At 41.4% G+C, this 14802-nt stretch overlaps 1 protein-coding gene across 5 annotated transcripts; it reads left to right on the top strand.

The window, feature by feature from the left end:
* The first annotated feature begins 3677 nt into the window (after window positions 1-3677).
* Window positions 3678-12591, top strand: LOC148010760 (uncharacterized). 5 transcript variants are annotated; one of them, XR_015689496.1, is made up of 7 exons: window positions 3678-4002; window positions 4248-4296; window positions 4404-4492; window positions 4607-4805; window positions 11722-11856; window positions 11938-12044; window positions 12151-12591. XR_015689496.1 is itself a non-coding variant. In XM_087671639.1 (3 exons), exons 2-3 carry the CDS (start codon window positions 4622-4624, stop codon window positions 12243-12245), a joined length of 279 nt encoding a protein of 92 aa, XP_087527765.1. In that variant the 5' UTR covers window positions 3678-4492; window positions 4607-4621; the 3' UTR covers window positions 12246-12591. The 5 variants fall into 5 exon arrangements, 1 of the variants encoding a protein (XP_087527765.1); XR_015689497.1 differs by having other exon boundaries at window positions 3678-4296; XR_015689495.1 differs by having other exon boundaries at window positions 3678-4492.
* The last annotated feature ends 2211 nt before the right edge of the window (window positions 12592-14802 follow it).

The following is a 14802-nucleotide window of genomic DNA, read 5'->3' as shown; positions in this document are numbered from 1 at the left end:
ATCCTCGGAGCTAAGTGATGGAGTCTTCTTTCTTTCTCTATTGGAATGGAGGAGTTGTGCTTGTGATCCCTTGTCAATGACAGAACCCTATCTTTTGGAGATTATACAAGTTTTTCAGTGTGGGAGTATTTGAGGCAGGAGTTCCCTTACTCTAGTGGTCATGGATTTGGAGTCCCATACCCTACCATGGCTAGGCCTCATCCTTGTGATCGAAGTTGTTTTACTAACAATTTTGGAAGTTGTTTTGTGTTAGACAGTGGTGCGCAGCCGGGGAAGAAGCTGATCTCAACAACTACAAAAAGGGGGAGATCATCTGGTGATGGAAAATGCAAATGCAATGGGGAGGACCAAGGAAAAGGAAAAGAAGACAAGGACGGCTTTCCCATCGAGCATTTTCTCCAGCCCCTGCTCCAAATGACGACTCAGATTGTGAGGAATAGGAGCCTAGCATCACAAGGCTCAAATTCTAAGTTGATGGAAGGTTTGATAGCTTCTCGACAAGCGTCTACAGAGCCTGCTCACCTCATTTGAGGCAAACCTGTGTGATGTCATCTCTGCTTGAAGAGGTGAAGGCAAAGGAAGCATCGAGGGGGTCCACCACAAGAAGGTGACTGAGATCGAGAGAAAAACGCTCTATAGTTTCATCATTACTAGTAGTCGCTATAGCACTGCTCATTTTTTACTACAGACAAACAGGCAAAGAGAAATGTCTGTTTGTCCATTTGGTCCTTCCATCCTTTGCTATGACGACCTGCTTCGTGATATCTCTGCTGTCTCCATCGAGAAGGCTGCTGTCGCCCATGAAAGAAAACAAACCTGGCCGGCATTTCCCAAGAATCGCAAACCTCGCAAGAGCGATAGCAATGCTGTAGCTACTGCAGCTAATGATTGCGACGAGGAAGTGTACGAGGAATATGTCTCCGATACTCCAAACGACGGTGATGATTCTAATGCTGATAGTGACAATGACGATGATGATGGTGGATGGCGACGACTTCACACAGATAGATTGCGGAGGACGAGACTCCTTCGATGTTGTCGATCTGGATGGTGCTGCCCATGGCGGAGAGGGTAGTGGCATTGGCGGTCCTGATATTATGCAGAAAGTGCCTGGCACCTTTGTCGGAGGTGAGGGAGGACACGGGGCTAGCTGGGCCTGCGCCACTTTCGACGCCATCAACAACCTCAGCCTCAACTTCTGGCCTCTCTACATCCACACCGACTTTGACAATACTAATGACTGTCATCAAGGCTCGACCTACTCCACTCTGTTGCCCACCCATCCTCACCCCCTTACCCACCTTGAACGATGTGGGGAGCTGGACGACCTATCATTGGAAACGTCCCTTGAGGATGACTCAGTACCCGCCATCGAGCGTCCCTCTGGTCCTCCCATCCTCCCCAACTACCAGCCTTCCTCCTTCATTACCCTCCACCTCCTCTCAAGAGAGGCTGTCATCTCCGGAGCAGAGATCGTGCCTGTCCTTCCCGTTACAAGACCTTCCCTAAGGAGCACCTCAGATACCTGTAGATTGGTCCTTCTACTGCTACTCGCTGATATAAGGATAAGCACTCACTTCCTTGTTCGTCAAAGAGCTAATCAGCTTTCCGTCCTTATCAACGTTGAGATTGACAGAGAGAGAGAGAGAGAGGGAGCAAGCAAGGGAGCGAGGCAGAGACCCCCACCAATCCTACAAGGATTCTCTTATGACTTTTCCTATCAGGACCATCTCTGTTTTGATCCATCCGGGATCAGAAGAGAGAGAGACATTTGCTTGCTCATGTCCGCCTCTCCCTGTACCTTTCCAGACTCCCTGAGGCAACCTCTGATTATGCCATCCCCCACAGGGCACATCTAGCATCCATGCCATACAATGCCCTCTCTGCATCAGCTGTGGAAAGCATTGCCAGCCAGCCAGAGCAGATTACAAATCATCTTCACACGCTTGTCGTCCAGCAAACATCACATGTCCTTTGTTTAAATCCGTTGCGCTGATGAGGTTCCTCTGATGGATGTACCATTCAAACCCTAGCTTGCTTAAAGAAGAGCATTGAGGCATTCCTCGCGGCGAAGGAGAGAGAGAAGGAGAGAGAGAGAGAGAACGCCCTTGACCACCAGGAAGTACAAGGCGCCATCATCGCGTTGTGGTCTTGCGGAGGTAGAGGATACGAAGGAAGAGGATGCTCCTTGGCAAGGCGTCGAGGCTGCAACAAATCCCATCGTATCTTCTTTTCCCTCAACCCTAATGAAGTACCAAATACCCTAACCCTTAACTTTTAATGAAAAATAAATAAATAACATATTTAATTTACTAAAACACTTTTAAAAAAACAAAACAAATCCATGGTCCTATTCTATATTGCCTCTCAAATGAATCTCTAAGTTCAATCCCTTTGAGACACCTTGAAAGTACCTCCATGTCCTTTCATAGTCCCTTCATCCCCCTCCCTCAAACTTAGCAATACTACACTATTTCTCTCGAGTCTCCACCATGGCACCATCTTCATCCTCCTTTATGGTGGCCTTTCCCTACTCTTCACCTCTCCATCCTTGCCAATATCTTCCTCCCCATGGCTATCTTCCTCTCCTTTAAGAGACACACATCATCTTCCCTTCCCTTTCTCCTATGATACCCTCTTAGACCCATCATCCTATTGTTAAGGGTCTCATAGCTTAAATAATTCTAATATCATCTAACAATAACCTTTAACAACACAAAAGTTAAAGCCTCACTCAAGTTACACAACCTAAGGTAAATCTCTAATGGGGTTTTCTTCCTAGCTATCAATGCTAATAAAACCCTACATCCGAAGATACATAAAGATGTGGTTACAATCAAATGGTGTTCCCTCAAGTGCCTATGGAGCTACATGATGGAGTCTTCTTCCTTTCTACATTGGGCAGAGAAGTTGTGCTTGTGATTCCTTGTTGAAGACAAAGCCCTATCCTTTGAAGACTAGTAAATATTTTCAGTGTGGGAGTATTTGAGGCAGGAGTTCCCTTACTCTGGTGGTCATGATTTGGAGTCCCATACCCTACCATGGCTAGGCCTCATCCTTATGATCGAAGTTGTTTTACTAACAATTTTGGAAGTTGTTTTGTGTTAGACAGTGGTTCTTCTTTGACAAGGTTCGCGAGGACGCTTCACATTTCAGTGTGGGAGGAATATGATGACACCAAAAGAAGCATAAAAACAAGGCACAAAAATGTCCATGCATATATCACAATTTCATCTTTTGTAAAAAAGATAACAAGTACATTGTTACAAGATCACCAAAAAGAGATAGAGATATGAGGGGGCCACATCCACATCCACATCCACATCCATAATAAATAAATGGTATACACAAAAGTGTTACATGCATGCATTTGTAAAGGGTAGGAATACTCAAAATTAAAGGCTAAAGGTCTTATGATATCAAATGTATCAAAGTTTCAAAGAAATAATAAAATACGAAGGGGTGTGCTTTTTGGGGAAGAGGTGGGATGGAGTGCACGAGTGGTTATGTGCCTCTTTCCTTCTCTCTCTTGTCCAATCGCACATTCTCCTTTTTGGTGGTGCAAAAAGTTGTTCTCTCTCCTCTCTCCTCTGTCTTTTGTGCAGAAATTCTTCTTTTCCCTTTTGTTCTTGTATAATGGTTGAAGCTATGGATAAAGATGATGAAGATAACGAATCAGTTCATTATTAAGTGGAAAATTTATGGTTTCTTTTCAGTTTTGAGATTAATGGCTCAGCCATGTGCATAGATTTTGCATGCTTCTACCTTGGTTTCATGTTTATTTCTTGCCGTGGGAGGGTTGCTGTCATTTTTATACTCCCACACTGAAAAATTTTTATAGTCTTTGAAAAGATAGGGTTTTGTCTTCAATAAGGATCCATAAGAATAACTTCTCCATACAATGAAGGAAGAAGGATGACTCCTACTATCATATAGCTCAAAGAGCACTTGAGGGAAAAGGATTTGGTTATACATGTTTTGTTATGGATCTCTATATGTGAGGTGGGGTTTATTAGCATTATTTGCTATGAGGATATAACTCTAATAAAGAGTTACACCTTTGGAAAATGGCTTTCATTTTGAATTTTGATGAGAGATTTTGAAAGTTATGAAGCTTTAGGGTGCGCGTGTTTGGGATTTAGTTGTTGTGGCTTATAAAAGGGTTTATTTTCTTGAAGGATATGTTTCTTTTAAAAATGGTGGTGCTTCAATTAAACTGTATCTTTGCTATGGACATATGTGTACAGGGGGGAGACAAAATCTAGGTTGCCATCTTGTGGAGGATGGAAATGGGAGGTATAGAATTCACAAGGATTGAGATGGAAGGGTAGATGGTGGTAAGGTTGGATGTGTTCTCTTTGAGGTGGCCTAATGACTTGCTCGTTTGTGATGATGCAACAAAGGTTCTTTGTGAGAGAGGGGAAATAGACAGCCAGCCTGAATGGGACTCGAGCTTGTTAAAATGTGAGGTTTTTCTTTGGAAAGCTTAAAGGTACTCATCACTCTCTTTCACTAAAATGATAAGCACATTAAGATTTTTTTAAACATTATTGATTTTTTAAAAATTAAATAGATAATAAACCCTATCTTCCTTGTTTTGTGGCAGTTGCAAATCCACGCCATGGCCACCATGGATGAAAAAGAGAGGGCATCAGAGGCGTGCCACAGCACCGTCAATCTCTCTCACTCTCTCTCACTTTTTGTTCACCCCCATCTTTTTCTTCATCTCGATCTTGTGCTGGTTCTAAGCTTATGCATAAGGCTAGAATTCAACGTTGGCAACCATGCGGAAACTGGGGTGCAAGGTGCGCTCTGCCTCTTCGAACACTTATGGTGGCATAAGACCTGCTCCTCTTCATTACATCAAATGCTTCGTCTTCTTTCTGTTTCTTCTTGGTTTTTGCAATATTTTCGTCGTCTTATGGAATTCGTTTGATAATATCCATATAATATATTACTGTAGACGAGATCTTGAATTTGGAAGGGATGCCACGTAGAAAGGAGATTTTAGATGACAAGGAAGAAAGGGGGGATTTGATGTCGTTGCTTCTTCTGCTGCTTCTTCTTCTTCTACCAAACTAATGCAAAAACAAATTTGGTTGTTGGATTTGACAATCTTTGCACTTAATGATCTCTTCTTATGATTCATTTATGGTTATGATGACACATCAAGACAGGCTTCTTCTTCTTCTGGGACTTATTGGTGCAGCATCGACCTGCTTGACTACATGGACAGAGAGAGAGACAAAGAGAAGCGGGAGGCCTGATAGTACACGGAGAGGAAGGGAGAAGTATTCTTCTTCTTCTTCTTCTTCTTCTTCTTCGGTATTCTCTCTATGGCCAAGGGAATCCTCGTGCCATCTCGTCCTGTTATTACTGTTGCATTTTCCTTCTTTCTATTCTTCTTTCTTCTTTTTCTCCTATTGCTTTTTCTTTTGACTGATAGCCTCAACTTCCATTTGTCTCCTGGAGGAAAACCAGTTTGCAACTTGGATTATTTTGAATGTCTCCTGCTTTTGTGAAGGAGGAAGAGACGGCCATGTAGAATTCTCCTCCTCTCTCTCTTTAATCTTTAAGGTAGAGTGTAATTATCAAAACCCCTTTGAGCACACAAAGGGCCAGAAAGGGCTGCGGTCCTTCTGTTGTTTGCAATTGTCTTTCTTTTTCTTCTCTCTCCGCCATGAAAACCTATTTAAACCTTATCCTGCCCTGGGCCATCTCCTATCATATATTCCAATAATAAAGTAGAAGTTTATCATGACCCTTTCTTCTTCTTGATACTGTTGGTCTGCCACCAGCTTCTCATTTTAGTGTAGCATCAACATTTCTTGTTGTCACACAATCGCTCTCAAGTTGTAGTTATTGAGATCAGCTTCTTCCCCGGCTGCGCACCAAAATGACAGCAACCCTCCCACGGTAGGAAATGAACATGAAACCAAGGTAGAAGCATGCAAAATCTATGCACATGGCTGAGCCATTAATCTCAAAAACTGAAAAGAAACCATAAAGCTCTCTTTTAATAATGAACTGATTCGTTATCTTCATCATCTTCATCCATAGCTTCAACCATTATACAAGAACAAAAGGGAAAATAAGAATTTCTACACAAAAGACAGAGGAGAGAGGAGAGAGGACAACTTTTTGCACCACCAAAAAGGAGAATGTACGATTGGACAAGAGAGAGAAGGAAAGAGGCACATAACCACTCGTGCACTCCATCCCACCTCTTCCCCAAAAAGCACACCCCTTCGTATTTTATTATTTCTTTGAAACTTTGATACATTTGATATCATAAGACCTTTAGCCTTTAATTTTGAGTATTCCTACCCTTTACAAATGCATGCATGTAACACTTTTGTGTATACCATTTATTTATATGGATGTGGATGTGGATGTGGCCCCCTCATATCTCTATCTCTTTTTGGTGATCTTGTAACAATGTACTTGTTATCTTTTTTACAAAAGATGAAATTGTGATATATGCATGGACATTTTTGTGCCTTGTTTTTATGCTTCTTTTGGTGTCATCATACTTCGATCATAAGGATGAGGCCTAGCCATGGTAGGGTATAGGACTCCAAATCCATGACCACCAGAGTAAGGGAACCCCTGCCTCCATCACTCCCACACTGAAAATATTTACTAGTCTTCAAAGGATAGGGTTTTGTCTTCAACAAGGAATCACAATCACAACTTTCTCCATCCCAATTGAGGAAATAAGGATGACTCCCTATTTATGTAGCTCAAAGGGTGAGGGAAGGAAGAGACTATTGTTGATAAATGAGTCTTCTTAGGTCCTCTCAAATTAGACTTTTGTCTCATCTTTTGAAGGCTAAGGGAAGCCATCAATGCGATGGAGCTCTTGATAAATTGTGTAAGGCGAAAAACAAAAGCAAGAGAGTAGAACCTTGTGACAAGGGCTTTTTCAATAGAAATAAGGTTTAAATGTTATATTTATGCCTTTTTCAAGGTCTTATCTATCTTAGCATTGTGCTATGGGAACAAGGCTTTAACTTTAAAGGATCACAAATTCTTTTGAACTAGTTATTGTTAGATAAAATTATGTTTATTACGTTATGAGATCTTAAAGAATATGATTGTAGGGTTGAAATGGGGTATCATATCAAAAGGAAAGGGAAGATAACATGTGGCTTTTGGAAGATAGAAATGTAACAAATCTAGCAAGGCACATGCTATGAGACAAAGGGGTTATTGAGGAGATATGAGAAATCTAGATTTTGTGAAGGATTGAAAGGGGCTTGAGTGGTGGAGAAAAATGATATGAGAGAAATCCACTAGGGAGACAAAGAAAGGAGGGAAATAAGAAGAAGCTCATATGGATGGCTGGTGAACTAACTTTAATGTTAAAATTAATATCTTCATTGTTTTCTTAAGTTAAGGTTTTGGGCATAAGTAAATAAAAGAAAAAAAAACCGATATCACTTTGCAGATATGGAGATCTCGTGAACATGCTATGATAGGGTGGGAGAAAGGAGTTGCCGTTGGGGTAGGGGGTTTTCGTCATGTCCCGGGTGAAGAGCACAAGGTCGAACTGCAGAAATACTCTCTCTCCGAAACAAGGCCTCCCTCTCTCTCTTCTCTTTCGTTTGCGTTGCTGTTGAGTCGTCACTGCTACTGACGTCGCCACTACATCTGCCCACATAGACACCGATGATGAACTCAGACAGGCTTAGGGTTTGGCCCTTTTTCTTCTTGGGAATTTTGGTGGAGACGGCCTCTCGCAGGGATCGGAAAGCTGAGAAGTGTGATGCGAGCAAAAACCTCCCCCTTCGCCAACACACGCCGCGGGAGAAAAAAAAGTAGATCCACGTTTAGCAGCTGCAACTGCCTTCTTCTGAGCGGCCTTCTTCTTGCTTGCATCTAAAACCATTGTGCTTTGTGCCGATAGCTTATTGTTAATAAAAAAACTTCTTCTCTCTCTTTCTGTGTGTGGCCATTTCGCACAACTTAACCGTTGTGATGCTCCCTCTCGATCCATGAAGATAATCGTGGAAAGCTGCTCCGATCAAATCTCGCGATCCAATGGCTGGAAGGATTGAATAACCGCTTGGTCGACCTTCTCATGAAGTCGAATGCTGGTCACCTGCAGGCATTGGGCGTAATCGCTTCTGATGGCAGCGATAGAAGACAAGGAGCTGGGTAATGGGAGGAGCTTGGCAACCTCTCGAACTATCGCTTCTTTGGCCTCGATGCCCAGATCCTACATCATCCTCTCTCTCTCTTTTTCATCTGTCACTTTCTTCCATGGTGGCCATCTCGTTTTGCAGGATGTACAACTGTGGAATTATGGATAAGATGTTGAGGAGGAGGATTTGATCTCTCTAGGTCTTGATTTCCTCTCCTTTGCATTTTTCTTCATCTTTCTTCCAACTAGATTCATCTGCCCCTAAGTTCATGGTCTCCCTATGATGCTTGTGGGATGCCACCTGATGTATATATTGCCTCATACAAGACGACTGGAAGATCCCTACTATCACCACGTCTTCTTCTTCGCATTTGCTTGTTGCTTGATGATTTTGCTTGCAGAAGCAGGGAACAATCTTTGAGATGTTGATTTTGGCTCCTCTTTTTGCGTCTTTCTCTTTTCTTCTTCAAAGATTCAGCTTCTATGATGTTCATCATTGTATGGACTCTACTTTCTTTGCACACGGTTGCCAGGGGGTCGTGGTACCACTGGATGGTCGTATAGGTGACTGATATGATGGTCAATAGAAAATCTCAAATGTGCCCCTTGAAAAACCCATGTATAGGTTCAGAAAAATTGTCTTCTTCTTCTTGATTCCTTAATCAATTGTCTCTCCTTATTCTGATTCTGCTATGCCACAGCCATCCACCTCTTCCGCTTTCATCCTTTTAAAGTGCCCTTTGAGATTTCGTTCTGCTTTGGATCCACAGGAAAAAATTTCCATGATGTAGGTGCTTCCTCTTCTATTTCTTTAATCAGTCTCAAAAAGCCATAAAATCTCCCTCAAGTTGTAACTGTTGAGATTAGCTTCTTCCCCGGCTGCGCACCAAAATGACACCAACCCTCCCACGGCAAGAAATAAACATGAAACCAAGGTAGAAGCATGCAAAATCTATGCACATGGCTGAGCCATTAATCTCAAAACTGAAAAGAAACCATAAATTTTCCACTTAATAATGAACTGATTCGTTATCTTCATCATCTTTATCCATAGCTTCAACCATTATACAAGAACAAAAGGGAAAAGAAGAATTTCTGCACAAAAGACAGAGGAGAGAGGAGAGAGAACAACTTTTTGCACCACCAAAAAGGAGAATGTGCGATTGGACAAGAGAGAGAAGGGAAAGAGGCACATAACCATTCGTGCACTCCACCCCACCTCTTCCCCAAAAAGCACACCCCTTCGTATTTTATTATTTCTTTGAAACTTTGATACATTTGATATCATAAGACCTTTGGCCTTTAATTTTGAGTATTCCTACCCTTCACAAATGCATGCACGTAACACTTTTGTGTATACCATTTATTTATTATGGTGTGTGTGTGGATGTGGATGTGGCCCCCTCATGTAAGTGTGTATTTTAGTGATTTTGAAACAATATACTTGTTATCTTTTTTACAAAAGATGAAATTATGATATATGCATGGACATTTTTGTGCCTTGTTTTTATGCTTCTTTTGGTGTCATCAGTCTGGTTACCTTAGGTTATCATGCATGTCCATTGTGTGGGCCATAGTTAGACTCTCAAAGGTCATGAACCATGAAGAAGATGGTATATCAAGGACACACCGCTTTCTTGCCAAAGGGTCATGAACTTAGGGAAGGTTTTCTTGGACGACCTCCAGCACGTATGAATGCCCAAAGCTTGTATGAGCTAAAAATGGTCCACACAGAGTTACATCCAAACGGAATGTGACGGTTCTCAGTTTTCTACGAGTTGCCTTATTGGACCCACTTATAGATCAACCACTTGGTGGATCCCATGCATATTTTCAAGAATGTGGGCAGCTTGCTATGGGACTACATCACAGGAAAGAGAGACACTGTAGGGATACGAATGGATTTGAAAGAGATAGGCAAGATGGAGTCGCTTTGGATGCAGTCGAGTGCTGATGGTCGCTTGCAGCTACTTTGCACTCCTTGAGTTTTGTCCACTAAAGAAGAGCGCATTGTGAAGCAAATAGTCAAGTCTATCCACACTCCGACGGGTATGATGCATTCTCTCAGGTCCGTGTTTTCTAAAGACGACCAATTATCAGGGCTGAAATCCCATGACTGGCATAAGATATGACAAGTTTGTAGTACCAATGGATTGTAAGTGGCCTGCGTATTTTGCTATTTGGAGTGTAGTCATTGTTCATAATGCTTTCTTGTTTGCGGTAGTTTGTACTACCGATCGCAATCATAGGATACCTTACTCCAAAAATAAGCAGGGCGATTTACAAGTTGTCGACTTTAGTGCAATGGATCTCACAGAAGGAGATTAAGACGTCTTCTATTGAATCCACGAGGTGAGGAGCAGTGGAGACGGTCTGTCTCTTTGAGAAATACTAGCCTATACCAACATGCTCAGATACAAAACCACCTTATTGTGCATCTTGTAGATGAAGTGGAGATTGTTGGACCTGTCCATACGTTATGGATGTTCTTCTTGGAGCGCTTCATGAAAACCCTGAAAGGGTTTGTGCGACAACAAGCTCGGCCAGAAGGTAGCACGGTTGAAGATTGGTTGGTGTCTGAGATGCTAGTGTGTATTTCACAATGGCTATCAACGGTGGATTCAGAGAACAATATGCTATGGTCGTTGAAGGATGATGATAGACTGACCGAAGATGTGGTGGTTGGAAATGGGATAGAAAAAAGAATGAATGCTACAATGGAGGAGAAAGTGAATCGCTTTTGTATGTTGCACCATGCGTCTATGGAGACGTGGCTCGCTAGGTACCAGCAAGCTAGGAAAGATTGAGAGGAAGTGCGATCTGAATTTTGACATAGTATGTGCCATCAACCGATTCGATATCCTGAGGGCATGGAGGAGATGCGACAGTTTATGTCAATGCGATGGTTGCATGGAGCTTTGACTACAGCGTCTCGCGAAGGGTGAAGGTTTCAACTGAGGAGTGGGAATTCTCGAGGAGGGGATGTAGTCCAAAGGTGATGACGTATTTAGGGTTTGTCGTATCTATATTTTATATGCAACAATTAATTGAGTGTTTCAATGTACAGTACAAAATATATAGTGTAGTGTGGTCGCGCGGACGGCATTTCCGTGTGGAGCATATTGACAAAATGCACTCCACAACAGATTGTGGTATCATGGCAAGGTTTGAGCAAGAGAACCGATGACGAGCAACGGATCCAAACACGATTATAGATGAGATGGAGTATTTTGGGAACTCGCAAAGTATTGTCACGGTGGATTACCATAGCTTCTCCATGATCCTATTCGATGTACAGTGGTTCAAAGTGGTACTTGAAGGAGCCGGAGAGCAACAGTTCGATGAGGTCCATCTGGATTTCTCAAAATATATTCTGAAAAAAAATGGACGGATTTGCGCGACACATTTGTGTTGTCGGCCCATTGTGAACAGGTGCATGAACTCATGTGTTTTTTAATTGTATTACGACATGGTACATGTCACAATAGTTAAATCTCTCTTGTACGTGGATTGCGAATATGTAATTTTCTATCCAAACCCCTGACAACCTTGATGGTGGTATGTTATATTTTCAGCTCCCCGAAGTGCGAGAGTATATGGTCAAAGCAATGTTCCAAGCATATATGAGGACAGTATGCAAATAGAGGGGTCGATATTGCAAGGGGTGGAGGCCATCGAAAGCTTGGAGCATGTAGAGGAGCCAGCATCGGGTAACAATGATGGAAATACATGAGTCCAATAATTCTTTGAGAACAAGGTGGACTCATCCTTTTGTGGTGACATGTCTATAGACCTTCCAGTGTATGCGGAGTTGTGTCAGGAGATTGACATGGGACAATAGGGTACTTCATACTTGGAGCATCCACCTACTCAATTCATTGACAAATCGCTTATAAGGGTACATAATATATGCATTTTAAGTAAGATCATTTTTTAAAGATTTATATTATCATGCTTTGTATGATTTATATTGATTATGCTAACATCATTTTTTGTCTGTGCAGGTGACCTTTGTGGATATTTAGATCATCAGGATGAGTCAAGGGATGAGCGACAAGGAGCTACAGGAGATCTTCATGCGTTGTTACGCGAGCGGTGATCAAGAGCAAGCCTCACTCACAACCCAATAACGAGACGTTAAGGAGTGTCGGTTGGGGTAATTGACTTTGTCGAATGTATAACACAACTTAAAAATTCAATTATTCGATCATATACCACAAGCCACACAAAAACAAAACAAAACCTCTTATAGCTTTAAAAAATTTTAAAACCCGTATGCGGGTAGAGCATCACACAACCACACAATGGAAATACCAATAATTTGAAAACAAACCAAGTGAGATATATTTTCGTACCTTAACAACCTTGAGCCGACACTCAACGCTTCGATATCCAAAGCTCCAATGCGACCCTCCTCTCTCCTCTCTCATAAAATACAATTATAATCAAGGGGGAAGGCCCTTAACTCTTCAATGTCCTCTCCTTATATAATTTTCTATCCACACTCACACACATTAGGCTTTTTGCTTTAGCTTTTGGCTTTTGCTTTTCTACTGCTTTTCACTATTTTCTTTTTTTCTGCTTTATGCCTGTTTGCAACTTGTTTGGATCATAACTTCGTCATTTGAACTCCAAATATAGATGTTCGGATACTCAAAACGATTGGAATGCATCTGGTCGACAAGCCAATCCGGGCAGAATTACGAAAATCTCTCAAAAAATGGGCAAAAATATTGATATTCGTAAATTGCATCATTTTTCTCCATCTTTTATCTTGGACGATTTATTCCCTTCCTTAGCCTATTGTTATTGTAATTGCATATACTTTCAACACACATGTCCTCTTTTTCTTCAGGAAATACTCGCTGACGATGTAAAACGTACGATCTTTTCCTTTGATCCTCGAGTCTTCAAAATAATCATTCTTTGGATATGAACCTGTTTTTTATGCAATGTGTCCTAGTAGGAATATGATTTGAAAGAGAACTCCGTGCACAACCATTCATGATTTGAAAAAATATGCAATATCGATCCATGATATGCAACCAATCAATCCATGCTCACACAAAAATAATGTATGCATTTGAAGAATTGTGCCTAGCCTATCTAGATGTGATTGTGCGTCATGCAAAATGCAAACGAAATTTCTTATTAATTTAAAATTCCTTATCCTCACCTCTCAACTCTCATAAGAAGATACGATATACTCTGCTCCACCCATCCATAATCTCACAATCTCTCAAGAAAATGATGGTCCTCAAGATGTTGACCAAATATGAACAACCCTTCTCACGATTGATGGTGTCCTTCACGACCCTTGAACTCTCCCAACCATCTTACCCTCTCAACCAGAGGTTCCTAACTTTGTGATGAACATCCCAAATGGTGCGTGCAAGAAACGTGCGTGCTCAATGACAGGTGCTCTCTCATGTGCGCATGCATCTAAAATTTACTACATATAGTTGCAGCGGACCTTATGCCGTGCTAGTGCTCAATGATGGTGCAAGAGTGCATAATCCCAACCCATGGCATGGAAGTATTTGATAAGAACAGGAGACGACCCCCGAGTGGAGTGCATCAACAAGTGCAACGTGAAGTGCTCGTGAACCCATGATCCCTGTGATGTGCAAAAGTCTCAATAAGAATACATACCTAGCTCCTCAATGTTTGGTAGCTAATAGTAAAATCCAACTTTATCCTATTCAAAAAAATACCAAACTCGACCAAGGCTATCAAGTTTCACACTCAACAAATCAAACAAAATGACAGAAACAAATCCTAAGCTAGACAAATACAAGAAATCCAATTACGAAACAACAAAATAAACTGTCACGCAAACAACTAAGCTAGCAAAAATCAAACCTAACTACAATTTGACTAGGGCTTTTCAGTTTTCAGAAAAATACTTGACATACTTTGCCCTCCCCCTAGTCTGCAAACATTCATGTGCAGCAGTTGCTTTCATAAAACGATGCAACATTTATAAGCTAATCAAAAATCAAATCCAATGATCTATCCATAATATTCTCAACAAACACAAATGGCACATTTCTCTCAAACAACTCCTTTACAGGTAGACAAAACTCATCCATGAAATTCTCATCAATATCCTTGAGACAATTCTCTCCATCTAAGGAAAATACATCATCCTCCAAATTCTTCAAATCCCAACCATAATAAAAAATCTTAATATCCCACCTATCCTCCCTAGGAAAAACCATGTTACTTTTAGAGTCTCTAAATAAAGATTTGACCCTTTCTTTGTTGCCAATCTCAAATTCATCCATTGATTCATCTACAACTTCTCCTAAAGATACTATGTAAGGATCTCCCAACTTAATCTCCAAATCAAACACATCATCAAAAGGAGTCAACTCCGCACTCATAACACCACAAAAACCAACAATATCCACAAATGGGGTCACTCCAGGATACCCAGCCACATCACTCAACTCATCAACAATACAAGACTCCATCGAGTCTTTCACACACAAAGAGTGGTAAATACCTTCCATAGTATTCTTACAAGAAACCTCATAAGAAACTGAAGAGACTTTCACCTCTACATCATCACGAATAATATCTTCACTATACAACAAATTTGGGTCTAAAACCTCAACCAAAGACTCCTTAACTACCAAATCCCCTACTACCTT

Source organism: Lygodium microphyllum, chromosome 29 (genome assembly GCF_053477565.2).
Source record: "Lygodium microphyllum isolate KBCC chromosome 29, Lygodium_microphyllum_v1.1.10, whole genome shotgun sequence".
In the NCBI taxonomy this organism is placed as follows: Eukaryota; Viridiplantae; Streptophyta; class Polypodiopsida; order Schizaeales; family Lygodiaceae; genus Lygodium; species Lygodium microphyllum.
The sequence above is the reverse complement of the archived record's forward strand: the minus strand, read 5'-3'. Positions and strand labels throughout refer to the sequence as shown.